At 40.7% G+C, this 26659-nt stretch overlaps 3 protein-coding genes across 3 annotated transcripts in view; 2 read left to right on the top strand and 1 right to left on the bottom strand.

Annotated features, from left to right (window-relative positions):
* Window positions 1–218: 218 nt before the first annotated feature.
* Window positions 219–1151, top strand: LOC110932957. The gene has a single exon (XM_022176206.1). The coding sequence runs from the start codon at window positions 219–221 to the stop codon at window positions 1149–1151; it is 933 nt and encodes a 310-aa protein (XP_022031898.1).
* A 2550-nt stretch (window positions 1152–3701) lies between these two features.
* Window positions 3702–4613, top strand: LOC110932959 (uncharacterized mitochondrial protein AtMg00810-like). The gene has a single exon (XM_022176207.1). The coding sequence runs from the start codon at window positions 3702–3704 to the stop codon at window positions 4611–4613; it is 912 nt and encodes a 303-aa protein (XP_022031899.1).
* Window positions 4614–10551: 5938 nt separating this feature from the next.
* The window catches only part of LOC118491431, a 132419-nt gene continuing 116311 nt past the window's right edge, over window positions 10552–26659 (bottom strand). The window contains exons 5-6 of the mRNA XM_035989220.1: window positions 11615–12483; window positions 10552–10602 (exon numbers count right to left, since the gene is read on the bottom strand). Of these exons, the coding sequence (XP_035845113.1) occupies window positions 10552–10602; window positions 11615–12483 (920 nt within the window). The remainder of the gene's footprint in view (window positions 10603–11614; window positions 12484–26659) is intronic.

The raw sequence follows: 26659 nt of genomic DNA, 5'->3' as shown, positions 1-26659 counted from the left end.
ATTGTATATTGTTATGGTGAATATTGCTCCTAGTTTAGGCGATTCGGTTACTGTACTATTTATATGGTATTGATAATAATGAGATGGCAAGGAAATTTACAACCTATCATGGTATCATCCTTCTAAACGATCCTAACCTAATCACCCTTCCCTGCCGCCACCCTCTGTGCCGCAGCCCCTCTTCTTTATTTCTGTCTTCTTTCTCGTCCATCTTCACCATGGATTCCAAGCTTCATCTCGCTCTCACTGTCTCAAATATCAAGGCCCATGTTCCCATCACTCTGGAAAAAGACTCCACGCACTATACAACCTGGAAAACCTTATTCAAGGTCCACTGCCAAATTTATGATGTCCTGGATCATCTATCGCCAAAACCCGTAGCCGCAGCTTCTTCCTCAGACACTTCAGCCGCTGACAAGACTGCAGCGGCGGCTGCTGAAGCCTTATGGTCCCGCCTGGACGCACTTGTTCTCCAGTGGATTTATGCCACTATATCCCCTGATCTTCTTAATACCATTCTCAAACCCGGACAGACCGCTCATGCCGCCTGGTCTTCGGTTGAAAGCGAATTTAATGACAACAAGAACACCAGGGCAGTTTTTCTAGGTCAAGAATTTGCGAACCTGTGTCTTGAGAATTTCCAATCGATGGCAGACTACTGTCAGCAAGCCAAACACCTGGCCGATCAACTTGACAGTGTTGGCTCACCGGTTAATGATCGTATGCTTGTTCTCAAAATCCTAACTGGCCTCACCGAACAATATGATGGGATATCTACCGTGCTTCAGAATCGTGATCCGTTACCAGACTTTAATGAAGTCCGCTCTCGCCTGACCATGGAAGAAACTAAGAAAAAGAGACATGCCACTCGAGCCGCTCAGTCTGCCGCCACAGCCCTTGCTGCCACTGTGAACGCTTCTGCACAAAATTCCACTCAACTGACCCCCTCCTACGCCTCCTCCGATCGCGGTCGTGGTCGGACTCGAGGTCGTGGACGTGGTCGGGGCCGTGGTTTCTCCTCCCGTGGCCGAGGGTACCCTCAGCAACCTTACAACCCAGCTCACCCATACATCGGTTTTCCTCGCAGTTGGGTCGCCTCTCAATGGGCCGGTCTGCTGCAAAACGACCATACATCACCAGCCTCGGCCTAACCGCCTTGTCCTTACCCCTCCAGGCCTAGTAACCCCAACTCGCAAGGCATCCTTGGGTCCTGCCCTGATCAGGTTTACAACACGGGTTACACTCCCACAGACATTGAGCAGGCTCTCTACACGATGGCACTAAACCCCCCGGATCATGGGGTCATGGACACAGGCGCCACGGCACACTCGGCTAATGAACAAGGTATATATTCCCCGTCTGCTTTTAATAAATGCACTAATAAACACATTATTGTTGGCAATGGCACGACTATCCCCGTAACGGCACAAGGCAACCAAGTTTACCGCCACCTTTTCCACCTTTAAAACTCAACAATGTCTTATTTGCCCCTAATATTATCAAAAACCTAATATCTGTCTGTCGCCTTACCACTGATAACTTAGTATCTGTTGAATTTGACCCGTTTGGTTTTCTTGTGAAGGATCTCAAAACTCGGGCTCCTATCCTACGATGCAATAGTACCGGCGATCTTTACCCGCTTACTCAACCTCTACCGCTCAACCACAATCATCCTTCTACATTTGTTGCTGTTTCTGAAGATCGTTGGCACCAACGCTTGGGACATCCCGGCAATAATTTATTGCATTCGTTAAAAGTTTCTTGTTTTATTAATTGTGGCAAACTGAATAAAAACCATTGTGAACCTTGCATTTTTTGGGAAAAGTATTAAATTACCATTTTATGATTCTCCTAATTGTACCCATTTACCGTTTGATATTATTCACAGTGACCTTTGGACCTCCCCGGTCCTTAGCAATGCGGGCCATCGTTACTACATCCTATTTTTGGATGATTTCTCTAACTTCTTGTGGACCTTTCCCATCTCAAATAAATCACAAGTTTTTGACATATTTGCCAAATTTCACAACCTTATACACACTTAGTTTGAACGCAAAATTAAACAATTTCAGTGTGATAACGGTAAAGAATACGCGAACCAACAATTCTACAATTTTTGTAATCACAATGGCATGCAATTTCGTTTTTCGTGCCCATATACCTCCTCTCAAAATGGCAAAGCCGAACGAAAGATTCGCACTATAAATAACATGATTCGTACCCTCTTGGCCCAAGCATCCCTCCCCCCAAATTTCTGGCACCATGTTCTTGAAACCGTCACCTATCTTTTAAATATTCTCCCTAGCAAAAATCAAAACTTTCGTTCCCCCAAGTCCTTGCTATACCGCTGTACTCCCGAGTATGATCACCTACGCGTACTTGGCTGTCTTTGCTACCCTCTCACGCCACCCACCACCATAAATCGTCTCACATTTCGTTCCAAGCCTTGTGTTTTCCTCGGCTATCCTCCCAACCACCGCGGTTACAAGTGTCTCGATCTCTCCACACATCAAATAATTATTTCTCGCCATGTCCATTTCGAAGAGTCCATCTTCCCATACCAAATTCAATCCCCGACACCCCCACCTTCCTATGATTTCTTACACTCTAATATCCACCCACTGTTTTGGGACTCTACTACCTCCCAAACACCTCTCGGCCCTACACCAACATCTACCACCTCCTCACCTAGCCCACATACAAACATCTCCACTCCCATAACCCACCCTACCTCCGGCCCACACAACCGTTCAGCCCATCAGCCGTCCCCTCAGCCCATTCCTCCTCGGCCTTCTTCCAGCCTAACTGACTCCTCAGCCCATCCCCTCTTCCCTTCTCCTTCGGCCCAACAGCCCAACCTAGCTAACCCATCTACCTCCACCCCTCATCAGTCCGCATCCACACCACTAGACCATGACACAACCCAACCTAACCCCTCCTCACCTATTCCTTCCCAACCGTCCCAACCACCTCCACCTATGCCTCGCACCATCCACACGAGGTCTATGAGTGGCATCACTAAACCCAAACAAGTCTTTAATTTGCATACCTCTACCGTTGTCCCTGTTCCCCAAAACCCTCGGGTTGCCTTAGCCACTCCGGAGTGGTATACTGCCATGGCTAACGAATTTAGTGCACTTATTAAAAACAAGACCTGGGAACTTGTACCCAGACAACCCAATATGAACATAATTCGTAGTATGTGGCTCTTCAAGCACAAGTACAGGTCTGACGGTAGTTTGGAGCGGTATAAAGCCAGGTTGGTTTGTGATGGTCGAAACCAGCAAGCAGGCATCGATTGTGGTGAGACTTTTAGTCCGGTAGTCAAACCGGCTACTATTCGACTGGTTCTCTCTCTGGCATTAGCCAGGTCCTGGCAGATTCATCAGCTCGATGTAACCAATGCATTTCTACATGGAACCTTGGAGGAATCTGTCTACATGTACCAACCCATGGGGTTTCATCATAAGGATTACCCAAATCATGTGTGTCGACTAAAGAAATCACTATACGGTCTCAAACAGGCACCCAGGGCTTGGTACCAGCGATTCACTGACTTTGTCACTCTTTAGGGATTCCACCAAAGTAAGTCTGACAACTCACTGTTTGTCTATCAGCATGGCCGGGATGTGGCGTATCTTCTTATATACGTTGACGATATCATTCTCACTAATTCCTCGGATGCACTGAGACATCGGCTTATGTCTGCTCTATCTGGCGAATTTGCCATGAAGGATTTGGGGCCTCTGTCTTATTTTTTGGGTATTCAGGTTAAACGGGATGGCAACCACATGTTTCTCTCTCAGGAGGCTTATGTTCGGGATATTATTCATCGTGCTTCTATGGACTCTTGTAAGCCAGTCGCCACTCCAGTTGACACACAGACAAAACTATTCGCAGACTCCGATGCCTTACATGATGATCCTACTGCCTATCGGAGTCTAGCCGGGGCACTACAGTATCTGACATTCACTTGGCCTGATATATCATACGCGGTTCAGCAAGTGTGCATGCACATGCATTCTCCTCGTGTTGCCCATTGGAATGCGTTAAAGCGCATCATTCGATACATCCAAGGGACTTCCGACTATGGTCTTCATCTCGGTCCGGCTCGAGACCTTTCTTTGGTAGCCTATACGGATGCGGATTCGGTTGGATGCCCGGACACTCGTCGGTCCACGTCAGGGTATTGTGTGTATTTGGGTGACAATCTAATCTCCTGGTCCTCTAAATGCCAATCTACAATCTCTCGCTCCAGCGCTGAAGCCGAGTATCGGGGCGTCACCAATGTTGTTGCAGATATTTGCTGGCTTCGGAATCTTCTCCTCGAATTGCATCATCCGTTGTCTCGTGCGACTCTTGTTTACTGGGACAATGTGAGTGCCATATATCTCTCAGGTAATCCAGTTCAGCACGAGCGAACTAAGCATATAGAGCTGGATATACACTTTGTTCGCGAACAGGTTCAACGCGGTCACATTAGAGTCCTTCATGTGCCATCTCGACATCAGATCGCTGATATATTCACCAAAGGCCTCCCTCATGTCCTATTTGATGATTTCAGATCCAGTCTAAGCATTCGGCCTCCCAACGTTTCGACTGCGGGGGTGTAATAGCATATGTATATATTAGGAAACGATTGTATATTGTTATGGTGAATATTGCTCCTAGTTTAGGCGATTCGGTTACTGTACTATTTATATGGTATTGATAATTGATGCGTGTGTAGTGTAATATAATTTTTGATGAGTATTTAAGCCCTTTTTACACTTTTAGCCAAGTTTTAAATTTATAAAACACGATATTCACTAACACTAAACACACATATGGGCAAGTGCACCCATCGTGGACGTAGTATAGTGTTGGTAAGATACCGAGGTCGTCCAAGGACACAAGAGCTTTTAATACCGGTTTATCCTCAACGTCTAATCAAATCAAAAAGGTTAGAAAAAATGTTTTAAACTAAGAAAAGTAAAAACTAACTAAATGCTGAAAAATAAAATAAAATAAAAACAGATAGACAAGATGAATCACTTGGATCCGACACGTGTATTAGTATAACCTTTGATTATTTTCGCACTTTTGCACTTGTTTAAGAGATTATCTTAGTTATTGTAGTAGGCCCCTCTTTTGAAGGCGACGTTACCCTCAACCCAATAGTTTGAGTCAGCAAGGATACAATCCTAAAGGGTCGGATTATTGAAAGATAATGAATTAAGTTATTAATGCAAATTATGGTAGGCCCCGCTTTTGGCGGTGACGTTACCCTCGGCTAAGTAGTCTGAGTCAGCAGGGATACAGTCCTAAATAGCCGGGTTATAGTATTAATAGTAGTTAACTTATGAGGGGGTCAAAGAGTTTGGATCCCCGCCATCCAATACCTATGGGCATTGAAGGAGATCCTACTAAATTTGACCCAGGTCCCAAGCAGGACCTCTAAACGCTGAACAAGGGCAAGACCCTTACCAAACCGTTCCCTTAACCCCCGACCAGGTAGCCAACATACCTCCATATAGACCGTGGAGATATGAATGGTGAAAATCTTTTATTTTATATAGACAGTAAAATAAAGCCAAGACACCATGGACAAACGATAAGGAAAGATCACCTTCAACATAAGTAACTAGTTATTAAAGTCATTAATACAAAACCAAATAAAAAGTGCAAAAGATTAAAAATAAAAAAGTATTATACTAAACACTTGTCTTCACCAAGTGATGTAAGAGACTTAGGCAACCATGGCCTTGATTGTCAAGAACTCTTACGATCAATCTTGGATCCCGAGACGACTCACACACTCTATGATGGACAATGGATGATGGTGGTCGATGATGGTGTTATGGTGGTGGTGGGTGGTGGATGAAGTGTGAGAGAGGTGGTGTGCCAAGGGATGAGAGAGAATGAAACCAAGCTCCTCTATTTATAGGCTGAACAGAACGCTGGACACGGCCCCGTGTCCGCTGGACACGGCCCCGTGCCCGTCTGACATTCTCTCTCTTCATTAATTGTAATTGCGAATTACAATTAATGCGTCTGCTGTACTTTCACCACGCCCCCGTGCTCGCTGGACACGGCCCCGTGGTGAGCAATGGAAGCTTCTACTGGTTTGTCTTTTCTGCTGCTTCCTGGGCACGCCCCCGTGTTCGCTGGACACGGGGCGTGTTCAGACTCTGTTTCCTTCTCTTTGCCTTGGGAGGTGCCGTTGAGGGTCCGGGTAGTCCACTTTTGTTCCTTTTCTTGTATTTATGGTAGAATTAGTAGTCTTTTTGCTTCTTTTGTGATTTTGAGCTCATTTCATCCTGAAAATACAAAAGGAAGACAAAAACATTCTTTTTCCAACATTAGTACTTAAAAAGGGTTAGTTTTATGCCTTAATTGATGTGTTTTATATGTTGCATTTTACACACATCAAATACCCCCACACTTGAACTTTTGCTTGTCCTCAAGCAAAACTCTTTTAATGTGGCTTACACTCCTAAATGGAATAGGTAGAGGAGAAGTTTTTTTTTTTAGCTTGCCCTAGAGTGTCGGGAATCCAAGGTTTTTATAGGTTTTATTTTTATTTATTTACAATCCTATTCGTTATGATTTATTTTGAACTTTTCATAAGATAAACTACTTATTTGGGCATAACATGCCTTATTAAAATTCCATTTATATACAAGTTCACATACCTCACGGGAGATCACTCAACACTCGGCCGAAGGTGTATATTTAAGTGAATCACTCGAGAGCGGCACGGAACTTACGTCTTCCATAGGCTTGCCAAGCAATCAATCCTCCTCCTTTTTAACTTTTTACCTTTGTAAATATCAAGAGGACTTTTGGGGTGAAGGCTTGGGTTTAAAGGTGGGTGGTTGGTTAGTGGTTAGTAAAAAGGGCGAAAATCGTAACAAGTGTCGGTTTTCGTAAAATACCTTGTTTTTAGTGACTTATTATTTTTGAAGTATTTCTCCAAACAAGCTTTTGTAGCTTTTGTTTGTTTTTGACTTCATCATCATTTTTTTTTTATCGTCACATAAAAGGGCACGTTTACGAAAAACCGAGCTTGTTACTAAAATAAAGGTGAAAAATGAAAAAGGTTTTTGGTGGGTAAAAATTGTTTTGGGGTAATGAAATGAAAGGTTTAGACTCAAAGGGGTTTTCTAGGGGGATTTTGGGTAGGAAAAAAAATGAAAAATAATGGTTTTGAAAGAAAAATAGTTAGTCCTAATGCCTCCATCATTTACTTACTTGGGTTTAAGTTGGTAAGGACCGGGAATGTATCGTCGTGGCAAGTTCTAGATCTGTAAAGACCGAGCGGCTATTCTCACAAGAAACGAAAAATGAGCATTTAATCTAAATATGTGTATTTTTATGCTCAATAAAGGCTCAAAAACTCACTTTTGTGGGAATGGGTTTTTAATGTGACCAAGCATATATAATCGAATTTTTAACTAGACTTGTTATACCGTTTCATAATTTTCTTATGTTAGTTCTTTTTATCACGACGCTATCGGTTGTAAACTTGTAAAAATTTAACCTTTTTAGAACTTGTTATTCCCAACTTAAACTAAGACAAGTAAATAAAAAAAAATGAAAAAGTTTTTGAAAAAAATTGGGGTGTTTAGCGGTTCCAATAGAGTTTTGTGTAAGGCTTGTGTTTAGGATTTTGCAAAATTTCAAGGTTTTAGCATCCCCCCCATACTTAAATTACACATTGTCCTCAATGTGTCCAAAAATAAAGTTTTTGGTTGATTAGAATGTGTAAAAGTGTGTTTAAAAACAAAGATTTGTGTTACTGGCACTCTGGACACGGCCCCGTGTCCATTGGACACGGCCCCGTGGTGAACTGCCAGTAACGAAAAACTTACAGAAGGTGAACACGGGGGCGTGTTTGGTGAACACGGCCACGTGTCTGGCAAAAATTTGCAGGTCAGTAGCCAAACAGCAGAACTGGGAGATGGACACGGGGGCGTGTCGGCTGGACACGTCCCCGTGTGGACAGTCTGTTAGCCAGAAAATAGGTTTTGTCTCCCGGTTTCATCCATCCTAGGGCTGCAAGTGCTAATGTTTAGCACTCTAACCCTTGCATTGCACCTGTTTAATTATTCAATACCATCCAACCAAGCACAAACCATCCTAATTTACCATTGTCAAGCATTATCCAAACATAAAGTAAAAACAAAAAAAAGATAAAAAGTAGTTAAGGAAAGTAAATTGTTCGACAAATGGCACGCAGGCCATGAATTGTTTGATGGATAAGAAGGGCAATCAAACCTGTGGGCTCATCACCAGCCAGCCCCTTGTTCCTCCCAGCCTCCTACTCCATGTCTTCATCACTATCCTCACCTCCGCCCCCTGCCTCGCCATGTACTCCCGGATGCTACCGATATCATCTTGTATATCGTTGACGCTGCGTTCGATAGCTCCAACCCGGAGGTGTGTGTTGTTGGCGAGGTTGTAGGTGTTCCTGGTGCACATAAGGTTTTCCTGCAAAAGATCATGTAAACTTTGAAAGTTAGGAAAACCGCCTCCTTGAGAGGAGGATTGACCCGGATCGCCTTGGGGTGGGTATTGAAAATGTGGAGGTGGTGCATGAAGAACTAGGGCCTCCTGTGGGTTCCATGCGTAGCCTTGCGTCCTCTGAAAGCTCACCGTCCCGTCCTCCGCTTCATAAAGCAAGTTCATGGCTCGGCAAATATGATAATCGACCCGTCCCGACCATGGACTCCTTTCGAAGGACTTTGGGATATTCGTGAAGTGCTTGAAAAGACGGTACACCCATCCCCCGAAGAAGATTGGTGTAGGAGCAGAGGCAAGGCGGTTCAAGTGCATGTTTCGCAGTAGGAGGTAAGGAACATCGAGAGGCTTCTGGTTGTGGATGCAGTGAAGGACAACCAAATCTTTCAACCCAACAACACCACTACTGTCATGGCGTTGGTTCAGCGAGTATGTGAGGAGCCTATGGATGTAGCGGTATAACGGGTCCCTTAGTTTGGTGCTCTTTGTGCTGCTTGGGTTGTAGATTCCATCACCGATTTGAGCCCATGCGGCTTGGCGTTCAGTTGCATACAAGTCTCGTAATCCCCCGGTATTCTCTTCATTCCCCGCTTCTTCATCTTTGTACAGCCCAATGATGGATCCAAACTGTGCCATGGAGGTTCTATAGGTTGTCCCTCCACATCGAAATTCGACCGCCTCGTGGTCAAACGACTCCAATCTCGAATTGAAAATGAAGGTGCTATAGAACTCCATCGTGCATTGATGGACCGACCGAAGTCGGGCAGTCAATGCGACGTGCAGTGGACCCCTCACAATGTTGTTGAAGCGGTCCAGTTGGTTCACCATGGTTAGCAAATCAGTACATGCCCGCCTTGGGTATTCTTCGGGTCTTGTTTGTAGGACCTCGTAGCGTGCCCTAGCGTCAAGTTCGTTTGCGTTAAACCGTGTGAATTTAGACATCTGAAAAGAATACAGCAAAAGTTAGTGCGAAACAAGGAAATTTGGATTGAAAACTGCAAACAGTGGGCTGGACACGGCCCCGTGTTCAGCGGACACGGCCCCGTGTCCAGGCGTCTGTAACACAAAATTTTCATTTTTCGTCCTGGTTTCGAAAACCTGAAAATTTTTAGCCTAATAGCAGCGGTTTCCCCCGAAAATGAAACCCTAAGTGTCATTTTTCCCAAAACAAACCGTTTGCCCTTTCAATTTCGTGTTTTTCGGTTCAAGAACAAGGGTTTGGGTTTTTAGTTGGAAATCGGACGAATCTATCAACAATACATGTCTATTTACTTTCTACTACTCTATTCTAAACTACTACTAACAATTTTCATCAAAAATTTTGAGTTCGATCCGGATGAACATGAAGAACCCTAGATTTTTCCCCAATTTTTGATGTTTTAACTACATGCAAGTAACTAATCTAACTACTAAGAAGGATAGAATCATACCTTGACGTTGTTAGGTTCGGTGGTGACGTTGAAAATCTGCAGAAAATCGCCTCTAACCAGAGAGTTTTCGGCGAAACGGGGCGTGTGGAATGGTGTAACTGATAGGAAAAGAGGGATTTATCCCGACAGTCGCCTCGACACGGCCCCGTGTCCAGCGGACACGGCCACGTACACTTACCTGTAACACGTCGGGTATGAATTTATTCGTCAACCGTCTGAAGTGAGATCTCCTCTTCCTCATCCTCAATGGATCCTCGGTAGAGTTTCAGCCGTTGGCCATTGACTTTAAATGGTGTCCCATTTCGAGTTTTAATTTCTACTGCACCGTGTGGAAAAACATGGGTGACGGAAAAAGGTCCTGACCACCTAGATTTTAACTTACCAGGAAATAATCGAAGTCGTGAATTAAACAATAGAACTTGGTCTCCAACCCGAAATTCATTAGACTTAATATATTTATCATGCAAATTCTTCATTCTTTCTTTATAAATTTCGGAGTTAGAATATGCATAATTCCTAAGTTCGTCTAATTCGTTTATTTGACAAAATCGATTTTTACCGGAAATTTCTAAATCTAAGTTTACGTTTTTTATTGCCCAGTAGGCTTTGTGAGCGATTTCTACTGGCAAATGGCAACTTTTTCCATAAACGAGTTTATATGGGGTTGTGCCTATAGTAGTTTTATAAGCAGTTCGAAAAGCCCATAAAGCGTCGTCTAATTTGTCGGCCCATTCTTTTTTATTTATTCCTACGGTTTTCTCAAGTATTCGTTTTAAACCTCGATTAGTCACTTCGGCTTGCCCATTTGTTTGAGGATGATATGTTGTTGAGACCCGGTGATAGACCCCATACCTTGTTAATATTTTTTCGAGTTGATAATTGCAAAAATGGGTACCTCTATCACTTATTAAAGCCTTTGGTGTCCCGAAACGAGAGAACAACTTTTTCAGAAATTTTACCACTACTCTTCCATCATTTGTTGGAAGAGCCTCGGCCTCCGCCCATTTAGACAAGTAATCGACCGCCACAAGTATATATTTGTTTCCCTTTGAAGGTGGGAAAGGTCCCATGAAATCGAGCCCCCACACATCAAAGATTTCACAGACGAGAATGCCATTTTGAGGCATTTCGTTTTTGGAAGAAATATTACCTGATCTTTGGCAGGCATCACATGTCTTTACAAGGTTTTGTGAATCCTTGTAAATGGTTGGCCAGTAAAATCCCGAGTCAAATACCTTTCGTGCGGTACTTGTGGCACCATGATGTCCTCCGTATGGACCTTCATGACAATGACGGAGTATTCTTCGCGCTTCATTACCATGGACACACCTTCGGATGAGCTGGTCGGCACACATTTTGAAAAGATAGGGGTCTTCCCAAAAGTAATGCTTTACATCGGCAAAGAATTTTTTTCTTTGATGATGTGGCCATCCTTTGGTGACTATACCGCTAGCTAAGAAATTAGCGTAGTCGGCGTACCATGGTTCTTGTCTACTTTCCATCATTTCCAAGGATTCCGTGGGAAATTTCTCGTTGATTTGCTCGTCTCTGGTTGTCTCCAAAGCTGGGTCTTCTAAGCGTGAGAGATGATCTGCAGCAGTGTTTTCTGCTCCTCTTTTGTCTTTGATTTCAATGTCGAATTCCTGGAGGAGTAGAATCCACCTTATCAAACGGGGTTTTGCGTCTTGCTTCTTTAAGAGGTACCTGATGGCTGCATGGTCTGTATAAACTACTGTTTTAGAAAGAACAAGATAAGAACGAAATTTATCAAAAGCAAATACCACCGCTAGTAATTCTTTTTCTGTAGTTGTATAATTTTCCTGCGCATCATTAAGAGTTTTACTAGCATAATAAATTGGGTGGAAATGTTTTTCTTTTCTTTGTCCCAAGACTGCTCCAACAGCAAAGTCGCTTGCATCGCACATGATTTCGAAAGGAAATTTCCAATCTGGCGCTATCATGATAGGTGCATTGACTAGCATTTCCTTGAGGGTTAGAAATGCTTGATTGCATTCCTTGTCAAAGATGAAGGGTGCATCTTTTTCAAGCAATTTTGTTAGAGGTCTTGAAATTTTTGAAAAGTCCTTGATAAACCTTCTATAGAATCCGGCATGCCCTAGGAAACTTCTGATTGCTCGCACGGAGGATGGAGGAGGTAATCGAGAAATAGTCTCTATTTTTGCTCGATCAACTTCCATTCCTTCGCTTGAGATTTTGTGACCGAGTACTATTCCCTCTGTTACCATGAAATGGCATTTTTCCCAGTTAAGGGCGAGGTTAGTTTCCTCACATCGGGATAGCATTCGTTCAAGATTATCGAGGCATTGGTCATATGAGTCTCCGAAGATGGAAAAGTCATCCATGAAGACTTCCATTGTCTTTTCGATCATATCATGGAAAATGGCGACCATACAACGTTGGAATGTTGCAGGCGCATTACATAGACCGAATGGCATGCGTCGATATGCAAAAGTTCCGTAGGGACATGTGAAAGTTGTTTTCTCTTGGTCTTCCGGTGCTATCGGTATTTGAAAGTAACCTGAAAAACCATCTAAGAAACAATAAAATTTATGACCGGATAATCTTTCTAACATTTGATCAATGAAGGGTAAAGGAAAGTGGTCCTTCCTAGTTGCTTCATTTAATCTCCTATAATCTATACAGACTCTCCATCCTGTGACGGTTCTTGTTGGTATTAATTCATTTTTCTCGTTAGTTATCACCGTCATACCTCCTTTCTTTGGGACTACTTGGACGGGACTTACCCACGGGTTATCGGAGATAGGGTAGATTAGTCCGGCGTCGAGTAGTTTGATGACTTCATTCTTAACCACTTCTTGAACATTGGGGTTCACTCTCCGTTGTGGTTGAATTACCGTTTTGTAGTCATCATTCATTAAAATTTTGTGTGTGCACATGGAAGGGCTTATTCCTTTAATATCTACAAGCTTCCAAGCGATCGCATTTTTGTGTTTTTTAAGTAGGTTAACTAATTTTTCTTTTTCTATACTACTTAATTTAGACGAAATAATTACAGGTAAACTACCATCTTTGCCTAGAAAAGCATATTCCAAACCTTTAGGAAGTTCCTTGAGCTCAATGGGTGGGTCTTTAGGAGATACCTTATTTTGTGGCTCATCTAAATCAAGAACCTTAAAGGTTTGTTCTATGGCTATCTCTTCCTCGACAAAGTGGTCTTCATCGTTGGTTGCATCGGGTGGTTCAGCTTCATCTTCAATTAGGGGGTCATTGTTGCCAAAAGGATATTTCATTGAGCGCTCAAGATCTATGCTCCTTTTGAATGCCCCTAATTGAAGAGGTAGATTGTTGAATTTCCGGTTTTTCAAAGCTTTATGAGTTTGTACAAAAGGTTTTCCCAAGACTAGGGGGGCATCATCTAAGATGACGAAGTCGGTTGGGATTACCATTTGATTTGTTTGAACCAAAACATCTTCAACTACACCGATTGATTTCATTACTTTCCGGTCGGATAGAAAAATGGGTATTTGAAGTGGAGTAAAATCACTAACACTTAACTTTTCAAAAATGTAGTTAGGCATTATGTTAACACAAAGATCTTTATCAATAGTGATATTACTAATAAACGAATTTTGAAAGAAACATGGAACCGGTGTAATGTTAATTTCAAAAGGATCTTCTTTTATTAGTGAGGTTTGATCATTAGTTAACTTAACACTTACTAGGTCTTTGATTTTAGCATTAGTGTTTAACTCTTTTAAAAACTTAGCATGAGGGGTTATTAAACAATGATTTTCGAAAGTAGGTGACAAGAGGTTAATTTCTTCAAAATTAGACTCTTCTTGAATTTTAACATTATCGGACTCACCATTTTCATTGTTTAACTCATGTATCGGTTTTTCACTTTTTTGTTCTTCCATTTTTACACTTTCAACTATCTCTACGTTATTATCGTCTTTTAACTCTTCTCTTGCGCGGGATTCCTCTTCCCTTGCGCGAGATTCTTTTATATATCGTTCGATAGTTTTAAGTTGTTCTATTATCCTATTAGTTACTTCGGTGAGATTGAAAGAATTCGGATCCTCAAAGCTTGAATCCGGTTGTTCGATCCTTGGTTCCTCATAGTACTCATATGAAGTAGATGGTTCATACCATTGTTCTTCATTGTAAGTGTATGGTGGATAAGGGTCGAAACTTTGTTCTTCATAGTACTCATATGAGGTGGGTTGTTCACGCCATGGTTCCTCATAATAAGAATATGAAGGTGGTGGCTCATACCTTGAATCTTCAAAGTATGAGTATGAAGGCTCATACCTTGGTTCATCAAAATATGAGTATGAGGGAGGATGTTCATACCTTTGGTCTTCATAGGATGTGTATGAAGTTGATGGCTCGTACCTGGGCTCCTCATAATGGTTGTATGAATTGGATGGTTGATATGAAGTATTATATTGAACCGAGCGTGCATTACGACAATTAGTGCAATAATTACCCTATAATCATCCTCATCATAGGTGTAGTTGTAACCTCTCGAGTATTGATCCATAAGAATCACTCAACAGACCACAACTGAGTCTCGGGACCAGAAAACAAAAATAAGACGGAAACAGAAGCTGGACACGGCCCCGTGTTGAGCGAACACGGCCCCGTGTTCAGGGACTGTATCTGGGCGTTTTAATTAAATTTACTGGTCTTGTTGAGCACGGGGGCGTGTTGAGTGAACACGGCCCCGTGGTCAGACTCTGTATCTGGGTATCTACTCTAAAAATATGCAGCACGGGGGCGTGTTCAGCGAGCACGACCCCGTGTTCAGGCTACTGTAAATCCAAAACTAAACTAAAATGCAGAAAAATGCGCGCGTTTTGAAAAGGTTTTGAAAAACTGATTAGGCCGTCGATTTTAAGCTTTCTTAAAATCCTTGTGTCCCCGGCAGCGGCGCCAAAAACTTGATGCGTGTGTAGTGTAATATAATTTTTGATGAGTATTTAAGCCCTTTTTACACTTTTAGCCAAGTTTTAAATTTATAAAACACGATATTCACTAACACTAAACACACATATGGGCAAGTGCACCCATCGTGGACGTAGTATAGTGTTGGTAAGATACCGAGGTCGTCCAAGGACACAAGAGCTTTTAATACCGGTTTATCCTCAACGTCTAATCAAATCAAAAAGGTTAGAAAAAATGTTTTAAACTAAGAAAAGTAAAAACTAACTAAATGCTGAAAAATAAAATAAAATAAAAACAGATAGACAAGATGAATCACTTGGATCCGACACGTGTATTAGTATAACCTTTGATTATTTTCGCACTTTTGCACTTGTTTAAGAGATTATCTTAGTTATTGTAGTAGGCCCCTCTTTTGAAGGCGACGTTACCCTCAACCCAGTAGTTTGAGTCAGCAAGGATACAATCCTAAAGGGTCGGATTATTGAAAGATAATGAATTAAGTTATTAATGCAAATTATGGTAGGCCCCGCTTTTGGCGGTGACGTTACCCTCGGCTAAGTAGTCCGAGTCAGCAGGGATACAGTCCTAAATAGCCGGGTTATAGTATTAATAGTAGTTAACTTATGAGGGGGTCAAAGAGTTTGGATCCCCGCCATCCAATACCTATGGGCATTGAAGGAGATCCTACTAAATTTGACCCAGGTCCCAAGCAGGACCTCTAAACGCTGAACAAGGGCAAGACCCTTACTAAACCGTTCCCTTAACCCCCGACCAGGTAGCCAACATACCTCCATATAGACCGTGGAGATATGAATGGTGAAAATCTTTTATTTTATATAGACAGTAAAATAAAGCCAAGACACCACAGACAAACGATAAGGAAAGATCACCTTCAACATAAGTAACTAGTTATTAAAGTCATTAATACAAAACCAAATAAAAAGTGCAAAAGATTAAAAATAAAAAGTATTATACTAAACACTTGTCTTCACCAAGTGATGTAAGAGACTTAGGCAACCATGGCCTTGATTGTCAAGAACTCTTACGATCAATCTTGGATCCCGAGACGACTCACACACTCTATGATGGACAATGGATGATGGTGGTGGATGATGGTGTTATGGTGGTGGTGGGTGGTGGATGAAGTGTGAGAGAGGTGGTGTGCCAAGGGATGAGAGAGAATGAAACCAAGCTCCTCTATTTATAGGCTGAACAGAACGCTGGACACGGCCCCGTGTCCGCTGGACACGGCCCCGTGCCTGTCTGACATTCTCTCTCTTCATTAATTGTAATTGCGAATTACAATTAATGCGCCTGCTGTACTTTCACCACGCCCCCGTGCTCGCTGGACACGGCCCCGTGGTGAGCAATGGAAGCTTCTACTGGTTTGTCTTTTCTGCTGCTTCCTGGGCACGCCCCCGTGTTCGCTGAACACGGGGCGTGTTCAGACTCTGTTTCCTTCTCTTTGCCTTGGGAGGTGCCGTTGAGGGTCCGGGCAGTCCACTTTTGTTCCTTTTCTTGTATTTATGGTAGAATTAGTAGTCTTTTTGCTTCTTTTGTGATTTTGAGCTCATTTCATCCTGAAAATACAAAAGGAAGACAAAAACATTCTTTTTCCAACATTAGTACTTAAAAAGGGTTAGTTTTATGCCTTAATTGATGTGTTTTATATGTTGCATTTTACACACATCAATAATAATGAGATGACAAGGAAATTTACAACCTATCACTTTTTTATCCGAAACGTATAATGTTTTAATCTTAGTGAACTATATTTTTTTGTGGTGTGCTATGTACTTGAAGTATTTATAGTTTTGTAGGTGACAAGCTTAAAGATCCCGGAGGATTGGGTGTGAAACTTTGTGAAGTATTTATGGTTTTGTAGGTGACAAGCTTAGAGATCCCGGAAGGGTTGGATGTCAAACTTAGAATTTGCTTTTACCACAAACATTGCTAAAGGTATATTAAATGTTTTTAAAGTTATAAAAATCATATGGAAACTTTAGTTAGATTATATTAACCTTATGAGTCAACTTATACATATGGATGTAGGATGCCGTTATTTTGTTCCTCTTTTTGGCTTCTAGTAACGAAACTAAAAGAACGCAAGAGGTATGAATGGACTCTCAAAATAGTGATATCTCATTCAATAAAGGAAGAGCCATAAATAGCTTACAGACTCAATAGACCAATTCAATGAAAAACAGAAAATACGGAAACAAACAAGACACATTCACTTAACAATGTGACTGACTCGTTAACGCGGGTTTAGCGCCCATCATGGACCGATCCTAAACCAGATCCAACAGAAGCAGACTCATCTCTTAGTCTATCATTAGATAACTCATGAGCTCTTGGTCAGATTGAATATTTTTCATATATTCCGGCAAAAGGCAAACTTCTACGTCCATGCTACCGCCACCCTCTCGCCCCGGATGCATTGTTATCTTCCCATCGCATTTGTTGGTGCACCCACTTCTAACCGCAAGCGCTTTACCCAATCCAAATTCACACCCATACATGTCAAATCTCGGTGAGCTCGCAGCTCGCACAAGGTTTGCACCAAACAGATGAATCCGTTTATATATCACGGGACTTTTTATCCATGACTCAACCTCTTCCTTGATTGCTTTATCATCGTGGTTTATCACGGCTTCGTGTAGTCGGAAAGCCGCCCAACCGAGACCATGAGCCAACAAATCCCCCACAGTTGCTTTGCCTCCCACAATGTGAACTGGGTTACCAAAATAATCATCTGACAAAGGCGGGTTTAACCTAGCCCGCGTAGAAAACATCAACGAACAAGTGATTTCACAATCATGTGGTAGACATCGCGCACGGGTGATGCACCTCCATAAAAGCGCGATCACGGCTTGTAAACTTGAAATCTTGTGTGTATTGCATTCAGAATTTGCTGTTGCTTTGAGTTTGGAGATGGCCGTTGAGGAGAAACTGAAGAATCGCTCTTTAAAGGTTTGATTTTCAAATCGTTCAATAAACTGATCTTGATGGTTGTAGGGGAGATTGATTATTGGATCATATCCATCCAGCACCCATCGCTTGAATACCGGAGGACGAGAAACTGATTGTCCTCCGGATCTGAATATTTCACTCCAAGCAGCCATGAAATGCCATAAAGAGGTCCCGTCGGTCACCATGTGGTTGAAAGAGCAACCGATGAATATTCCATCCACAAGTTCCGTCACCTGTGTTATTAGACCCATTGTAATTAGTCATAGTAGACGGTAGATTATGTAAATATCAACCATAATTACCAAACATTTATGGGAAAATTACGAATTTGTCTTTTGACCAACATGGTTTTCATTTTTGTCACTCTCATGCGTCCTTGGAAGGATCTCTGAGCACGGGAGTGATCCGCGACGCACGGGAGTGGTCTGTCGGTCTGTCCGAAGAGTCAGCCAAAATGGGAGTGGTCTGCCGACGCACAGGAGTGGTCTGCGAAGCACGGGAGTGGTCCGCAACGCATGGGAGTGGTCTGCCGACGGACGGGAGTGGTCCGCCGACGCACGGGAGTGGTCCGTCGAACACGCGTCAGACACGTGTCAGCTCTAGGGACATAGACGCATCAACATAACATGCAAACTCTTCCCGTGCTGAGTGGTCCTTCCAAGGACGCAGGAGGGTGACAAAATTGAATACCCTCTTGGTCAACCAACAATTTCGTAATTTTTCCTTCCTTTTGTACCTGAATGGATAACAGAGGCAATGTGTGACCGTCATAGCAAATGGCGTTATTAAGATCAAAAAACGAATGGACAAGTAAAGGTACGTCGGGTGGGTCAAGCACGTCGGATACTGTGGCTCCCGCCTTGGCATAAATAAACTTGGCACCAGGGGAGTTTTCTGGATCCAAGTAGATGACATATGAAGGTGGGTTTTCTTGTTTTCTAGTGGCAAAACGACTGGCGAGCGGGTAGAAATGAGTGAGGGTGGCGGAGAGAGAGTGTTGGAGGTGATTCAAGAAAGTGGTTATTGAGAAACAATCTGGTGAAGGTGGTTTTCTGAAAAGGAGACCTCTTTGGGAGTATTTGAAGTTGAGCCAGGCCAGCTCAAAAGGTGTGAAATGGATAGGCTGCTTTGCCTCAGGTGAGAGCTCGCCCAGTGGTTTGATGAAGCATTCTGAAATGAGTTTGACCAGTGTAGAACTCATCACCAGATCTTCCTAAAACAAATGATTAATGGTAAGAACAACTTCGTAACCCACCCACTTAAGAAGCATCAAAACCATCTGCTGAACTGAGCCCACCAAAGAAGACCCTATTGTTTTTTCTACTTATTATAATGATGTTTCAAACTACTAAATCAAAAAGGGAAATTGGCCTATAATAATCTTATCTAAACCTTATTGGCCATTAATAATCCCACCTCAGAATATTCCCCCACCAGTCCCACCTTTCACATATTTTTCCTACAATGGTCCCCCGTTAAAAAACTTAACGGAGTTAAGCTTTTTTCCAAATTACAAACAGATTTTTAGGGCTTTTGATTAGAACGACGATTCGAGTGTTTAAATTTCCAATTAACCAAAATCAAGTCACTTGGAGCACCATTTCGAAGTGAGTTTTACATCAATGGACTCGTATAATCGTTCTGATCAAAAGCCCTAAAAAATCTGTTTGTAATTTGGAAAAAAGCTTAACTCCGTTAAGTTTTTTTAACAGGGGACCATTGTAGGAAAAATAGATGAAAGGTGGGGCTGGTGGGGGGAATATTCTGGGATGAGATTATTAAGGGCCAATATGGTTTAGATGGGATTATTAGAGGCCAATTCCCCAATCAAAAAAGTTGTTATATATAATATAATTTCTTTTGAAGATGTTAGAACAACTCAAAAGAGTTGGTTTTAGTTGGAATGTGAACTTGTTTGAACTTAACCGAAAAAGCAATGGCTTTTAATAGCAAACGAAGTAATAAAAAAGGGAAAAGAACAGCCCCGGTTATTTTTTTTCAAGAAAATGAACAAACCCTTTGGAAGTAATTAAAGGGTAGAGGTTGAAGCAAATAAATGGCTAAGGAACCTTCACTTAGGTTCTTTGTGAGTTATTGATGCACATTGTGGACACTACATGTCTTGCAGATCACACTTAAGTATTGTTTTTTTTTTTTTTTTTTTTTTTGATAAGGTATATGAAGAAAACGGAAAAAAGTGAGTCACATGTGTTATGGACTATATGAGTAGCGTTAAAAAGGAAGGCGGCGGCGGTGTGGGCATATGTTCCACGCGTTATGGGGGGACATAACGTGTCCACCCCGGGTCCTCTTAGTATGAGTAATGCTATACGAAAAATGTTACCGACATCTACCTATCTCTTTACAAGGCTCCTATCAAGATTATAAACACTTTCAAAGGCATTAGCCGAAAAATTATTTTGGGGAGGTGGAAGTAACACGAAAATAATAAGGTGGGTGGGTTGGGAGAAAATGGTAGCTTCCAAGAAACATGGTGGGTTGGGGCTGGGACGTTTAAGGGAGGCGTACTTGGCCCTTCTACTGAAATGGCGGTGGAGGCTAAGCGAAGACGACAACCAACTTTGGGTGAAAGTGATTAAGGCATTACACGGACACTCCTGGAAGAAAAGTATTGTTCCAATTAACCAAACACGCTCAGGAATCTGGAAGACTATAGAGGGTATCAATAAGGAATTTGTGAAACTTAATGTCGATGTTTCGCAAAAGTTGTTGTGCAAGATGGGTAGGGGTAATAAGGTCAGATTTTGGGAAGACTCTTGGTTAGTTAATCACCCCCTAATGGAGTCTTATCTACTGATGTATAAAATGCCAGAAAAATAAGGATAATGGTGGAAGACAATTACAAGAGAATGTGTAGCAATGTTGTTTGGGACCGGACTTGGAAAACTCATCCCAATTCGGTGGAGGCATGGGCAGAATTTATAGTCTGTTTAGCCTGTTAAGGAGCTGGAATATGAAAGACGGGTGTGACGTTTGGGTTTGGGTTTGGGATTGGGCATCAGACTAAGAGGTATGCTTCACGGTTAAGTCCGTAAGAGAGGAGCTAAACGAAAAAAACACACAACAAACAGAGGATTTCGTTTTGCATTGTAGTGGATGGGCAATACCAAAGGTGAACATGATGGCTTGGAAAGGCTCGCAAGGGAGGATACCCACTCGGGTAGAATTGAGCAAAAGACGAGTGCAAGTGGGGTCGATTTTATATCTGTGCTGCTACATGCCAGAAACCTTTGACCATGTACTGGTCTCATGTTTAAATGCGAAGACCATCTGGTGGCTAGTTGGGAGATGGCTGAAACTCGACCCGTTACATAACTGTTCTTAGTTGAAAAAGATCCTTTTATTCGCAGAAAATGTGATGAACACAAAGAAGAAAAAAAGGGCGATAAAAAGGATTATCATTGCAACAGTCTGGATGATTTGAATGAGCAAAAACGAAAAAGTCTTTTGGGGTACAAACAAACCAAAGGTGAACATATTAAGGAGATGGGTAAAAATAGGCCAAATTACTTTGGCTAAAAATAGGCCAAATTAGATTATTTGTCTTTTGAGGAGTGGTGTAAAAATGGAACTGATGTCATAGATGGGTAGCAAAATTGTATCTGATGTATTTGTGCCTGCTAGCTCCTGGCTAGAGGCCTGTTTGTTTTGTATAAAAGTCCCTTTTCTGTTAAAAAAATATACTTATATATTTTTTTTTATCAAAGGTAGTACATATAAATTATGAATAAATTATGCTTGTTTTCAAGCCTCTATCTATACATTTAATATTATTAGAGCATGTCATCGCTAGAGTGGTTCAAAAACCTCAGCTCGAAAAAAAGTCGTTCAAACCGAGCCGATCTGGCTTAGTTTGAGAACGAGTCAGCTCGTTTCCGGCTCGAATTATTTTTACATTTTGGGTGATAATGAACTTTCAAAAAAAAAAAAAAAATTGGTTGAATTTGATTTGGACTAATTATGTATTATGTTAGAAACGTGTTCATTCATTTTCCTTTTCAAAACCTAAGCCAAAATAATCTGGGCCGGGCTCCAGCTCAAATTTCTAGCTTGGTTTCAAATTTGAGCCGAGCTGAGCTAGCTCGGTTAAATTTGAGCTGAGCCCGATCTAGCCATGGCTTTGCTCGGTTCGGGTCTTGAACACAGTGGCGGACCCAGAAATTTTTTCATGGGGGTGCGGAATATTTTTAAAGATTTTAGGCCTATAGGAATATAAAAAAAAATCAGTTCATATCGGTTCGGGTCGGGTCATGTAACACAAAAAAAAATATTAAGCTAAAATTTATATAACTATCAAAAACATGTCAAACGTCGTTACAAACATATTTAAAATGTCGCTCTATTGGTTTTCAATTTTTGAAATCTATCAAAACATCTATAGCTACTATTTCTTAGCAAGTCTTTCTCTATATAACATATACAACTAATTTCAACACTAAACACTTAAACAATCATCACCAAACTTCATAATTTTCAACTTTAAAATCAAACCCTAGATTTAATTGTTGATTCCTTCTAACTAACCATTTAAACAGACTAAACTTTAACTAAAACAACAAAATCAACCAACTAAAGTTTCAAAAAACAACAAAACAACTAAAATTTCAAACTTTTTTAACAATTGTATTTCTCCTAAAAATTCAAATAAAACAAGAAAACTAAAAAATAATCGAACCATACCCGAAAATAGTGATGAGATGTTGTTTTCGTGAGTTTGGTGGCCGAAATTGCGATGGGTTGGGTTATTATATTTTAGTTCAAATTAGATTATTAGATTGGGTTGGGCTTGAGTTATGGTGTGTTTAGTGGTGCACAAAAAACCCGAACCCGGAAAAAAAAACCCAGAACCGGGTATTATAAAAACCCGGTTTTCTATACCCGAACCCGAACCCGACCCTACCCATAGGGTAGGGACCGGGTATTCATATTTGATCTAAAACCCGAACCCGGAACCGGGTTTTTTATACCTGGTTTATACCCGAAACCCGGTTTTTATAAATACCCGGAACCGGGTTTTATAAATACCCAGAACTTGGTTTTTTTATACCCGGCTATATAGCTACCTCTAGTTTTAAGTAGATGCATCATTAAAAATATGATTACACACACCTAATTATGGACATTCCACTTCTATTTAAGCTTATGGGCTTCGTGAGGGCTTTTAAGCTTTGGGGGAATATCACTAAACGAAGACGATCAAAAAACGAAGACGACCAAAAAGTAGAAGATCAAGAAGCGATGACGATTCAAGTCATATCTATGATTTTTTTATCAATGTTATTTTATCTATGTTTTCAAGCATTAAGACTTCTAGTTCTTATGATTTAACAAAATTATGTAAGCACTTTGATGTAATCTTGTTTAATTATTAGGTTTCTAATGATATTTGAAGTATTTGGTCATTTCCCCTCTATTTGCGGGAAATATCCATTGACCTAACCAGATACGACCTACCCATTTGCCACCGCTACTTAGAAGTTAGAACTCATGATCGCTTTAAGAACCATTTTACAAAGTAATAACTTCCGAAAAAAAAAGTAACAGTTACTTTTTTAATATTGTTTCTCTTACCTTCCATATTTCATCATCAGAGTCAAGTTCTAATGGGTCTAAGTTTGTTCTTATACTACCCTTGAAAAGTGTTGGTTCTTGAGGGATGATACTTAGTTTCATTCTAAGGTCCTTTAGTCCTATAGAGCAAATTTCCAAACCGTCTATATGAATTGTTCCACTGTCAGGTTCTACCAGACGGAAAAGTGCAGTTATTAATGTTGTTTTTCCGCTCCCTGTCCGTCCAACAATGCTGATGCGGGTCCCTTCTTTGAATGTGCAAGAAGCATTAATACCCGGTAGGGTTTTTTTAATACCCGGTGCGGGTTTTTTCCCAACCCGATGCATACCCGAACCCTATCCGATGAATACCCGAACCCGGAAATAGGGTATTATAATACCCGGGTTTTATAAAACCCGACCCGAACCCTACCCAAACCCGGGTATATAGGGTATACATTTTTGGTAGAAAACTCGGACCCGGACCCGACCAGGTTTTTAAAAAAACCCGATTTTGTAAAACCCGATCTTACCCGAACGGTTCCATATCCGAAACTGGTTTTAAAAAAAAACCCGATTTGTGCACCACTAAGTGTGTTTATTGGGTTAAAGGTTAAGAGAAAGTTAATTCTTTTAAGTGAAATTTAATTAGTTAAGTGGAAAGTTAATTAGGTTGTATTTAAAAAAATCAGTGTTTACGTAATTTTTTTACAAATTCATAAGATTTTTTTTCCTAAGGGGGTGGTCGAAAATTTCCAAGGGGTGCGAACGAAAATTTTCAAGGGGTGCAGTCGGAATTTTACCATAAATTTAGCACTAAATTTTATTTTTTCAAGGGGTGTGCCTACCCACCTTAACATACATGTGGGTACGCCCCTGCTTGATCAGAACGAGGTCATAGTTTCTGGTTATTTTTGGTTAGTTCATCTAATAATTTGATGTGAATACCAGATTAGATTCATGAGGGTTTGAAGTCTATTCATGAGGATCCGTGTTTTGGAATCATGTGTAATATTATTTCTTGAGTTTAGAATGTTGGTTAATATGAATCTTGATGATAATAACTAGTTTTTAGAACCTCGCGCTTTGCGGCGGGACCGAACAAAAAAGTATACATAAAAACTTTGAATCAAACACTCACCTCGCGGTGGTTAACTCGCGAAAGTTTAAGTTTGACCGAATTGTAAAACATAGAAGAATAATTAAGTTGATCATTATTTGACCTAATTAATTTCCTTAAAAAATTACGGATGGGAAAAATTATGTAAATTAATTTAATAACTAGAATTGAGACCCGCCGCAATGCGGCGGGGATTCTCTAGTTATGACTAAGTTGATCTAGGACCCGCACGTTATGTTAAACGTGTCAAACGGGGAAAATAGATGATGTAAAAACATTCACCCACACACGCATGTTGCGTCATGTTAACTTGCAAAATTTAGAACGAAACGTAAAAAAGTTAAACCATAGATGCACGTTGCGATGTGTTAAGTCACAAAATTTAGAACCAAGCATAAAGCGAAAAATTTGTGGAAAATGAAAACTGTAAAGGACCAAAGTTGAAAGTAAAACAATTTGTGAGGATAGATTGCAAAAGATAAAAAGTTTTGGGTTAAAAGTAAAAAAACAAATAGTTTCGGGTTAAAAGTAATTTATGAAATACTTTTGGGTGAAAAGTTAAAAAATCAATGTTTTTTTGGAAACCCCCAAAGCCAAGGTTACGACAACCATATGCATAACGATTTTTTCTTTGGAAAACCCCCAAAGCACACGCCGCGTTGCGACGGGGCGTAAAATGGTGTCAAATAGTACTAATGTCACACAACCGTTATCGACCACCAACACTGACTCGACCTAGAGTTTGCGTGTTGCGACGAACCTGTCAAACATGAAAAAATAGAGTAAAAACGTTGAACCACACATGTACGTTGCGTCGTATTAACTTGCAAAATTTGAAACAAAACATAAAAAAGTTGAACCACACTTGTACGTTGCGTCGTATTAACTCGAAAAATTAAGAACTATACGTAAAACGAAAATTTGCCAAAGATGAAAAGTATAAGTGACAAAAGTTGTGAAGTTAAATTGCAAATAATGAAAAGTTTTGGGTTAAAGTTAAAAAAAAAACAAATTATGTAAGGTTAAAATTGCAAAAGGTAAAAACCTTTGGGTTAAAAATAATGAAAAGTTTGGGTTAAAGTTAAAAAAACAAATTATGTAGGGTTAAAATTGCAAAAGTTAAAAACCTTTGGGTTAAAATTAAAAAAGGAAGTTTTTTTTTGAAAAACTCACAAAGCATATATTACAAGTGGTTATGCACAAAAACTTTGGTTATTTATATATGGAATAATAGGTTGAAGTCCATAGCTTTCAATCTTTCATCCATACCACTATACCACCACGTTCACGCACACAGACATTTTATGGTTAAGGGGTTACACAATCGAAGCTAACGGTTATGGTTATAGTTAATGCTAATAAATGAACTAAACCGATCCATGCACACCCCTACTACACGACATTATAAGTAGGGGTGGAAATTTTAACCGAAACTCAAAACCGACTCAAATAAAACTAACCTGATGGTGTTACACTGTTACCCGATTACCTGAATCCAAACAAGATGGTCTACGAAAGTAGTATTGGGTTAATAAAAATGTAAATCTAGTTAACCTAATTAACTCAAATTTACATAAAAAATGCCAATTATACATACACAATCAACAAAAAAAAATCTAGTTTTCCTCCCATAAGTTTTGTTTCGTTGGTTTGTTGTTCGACTAAAAAAGTTTGGTTCCATTGATACTGTTTGACGTTTTTTTTTGTTTATACGGATTCGTTTTGTGCTTATTTTAAATGCCATTTTTAGTTAATTTATGTGTTTAATGCATGAGTTTGAACGGGATATCATATTGGGAGCATTTTTATTTCACAATTTATGTTTTTTTTTTACTAATAATCAAGTATATCAACTAACCAGATCTGAAAAAACCCAAATTGTATCTGTGGGTTACGACTTACGAGTAGGATTCTTACAACAAAAAACTTGAATAATTACTTGAAGCCCAATTAGAAAACCCTAACAACACCTCTAACTAAAAATAAAGTAAAGCAATTATGGGTGGCAAGATATGTCTAATCCTAGTCCCATGCCAACACATTTCTCGTTAACGTTTTAAAATAAACTTTCATGTATGCATATGTTGAGTTTTTCCCAAAAGGGGGGTGATGGAAAAAATATTTACTAAAATGG

The sequence above is a fragment of the Helianthus annuus genome, chromosome 4 (assembly GCF_002127325.2).
Source record: "Helianthus annuus cultivar XRQ/B chromosome 4, HanXRQr2.0-SUNRISE, whole genome shotgun sequence".
NCBI classification, from domain to species: Eukaryota; Viridiplantae; Streptophyta; class Magnoliopsida; order Asterales; family Asteraceae; genus Helianthus; species Helianthus annuus.
The sequence above is the reverse complement of the archived record's forward strand: the minus strand, read 5'-3'. Positions and strand labels throughout refer to the sequence as shown.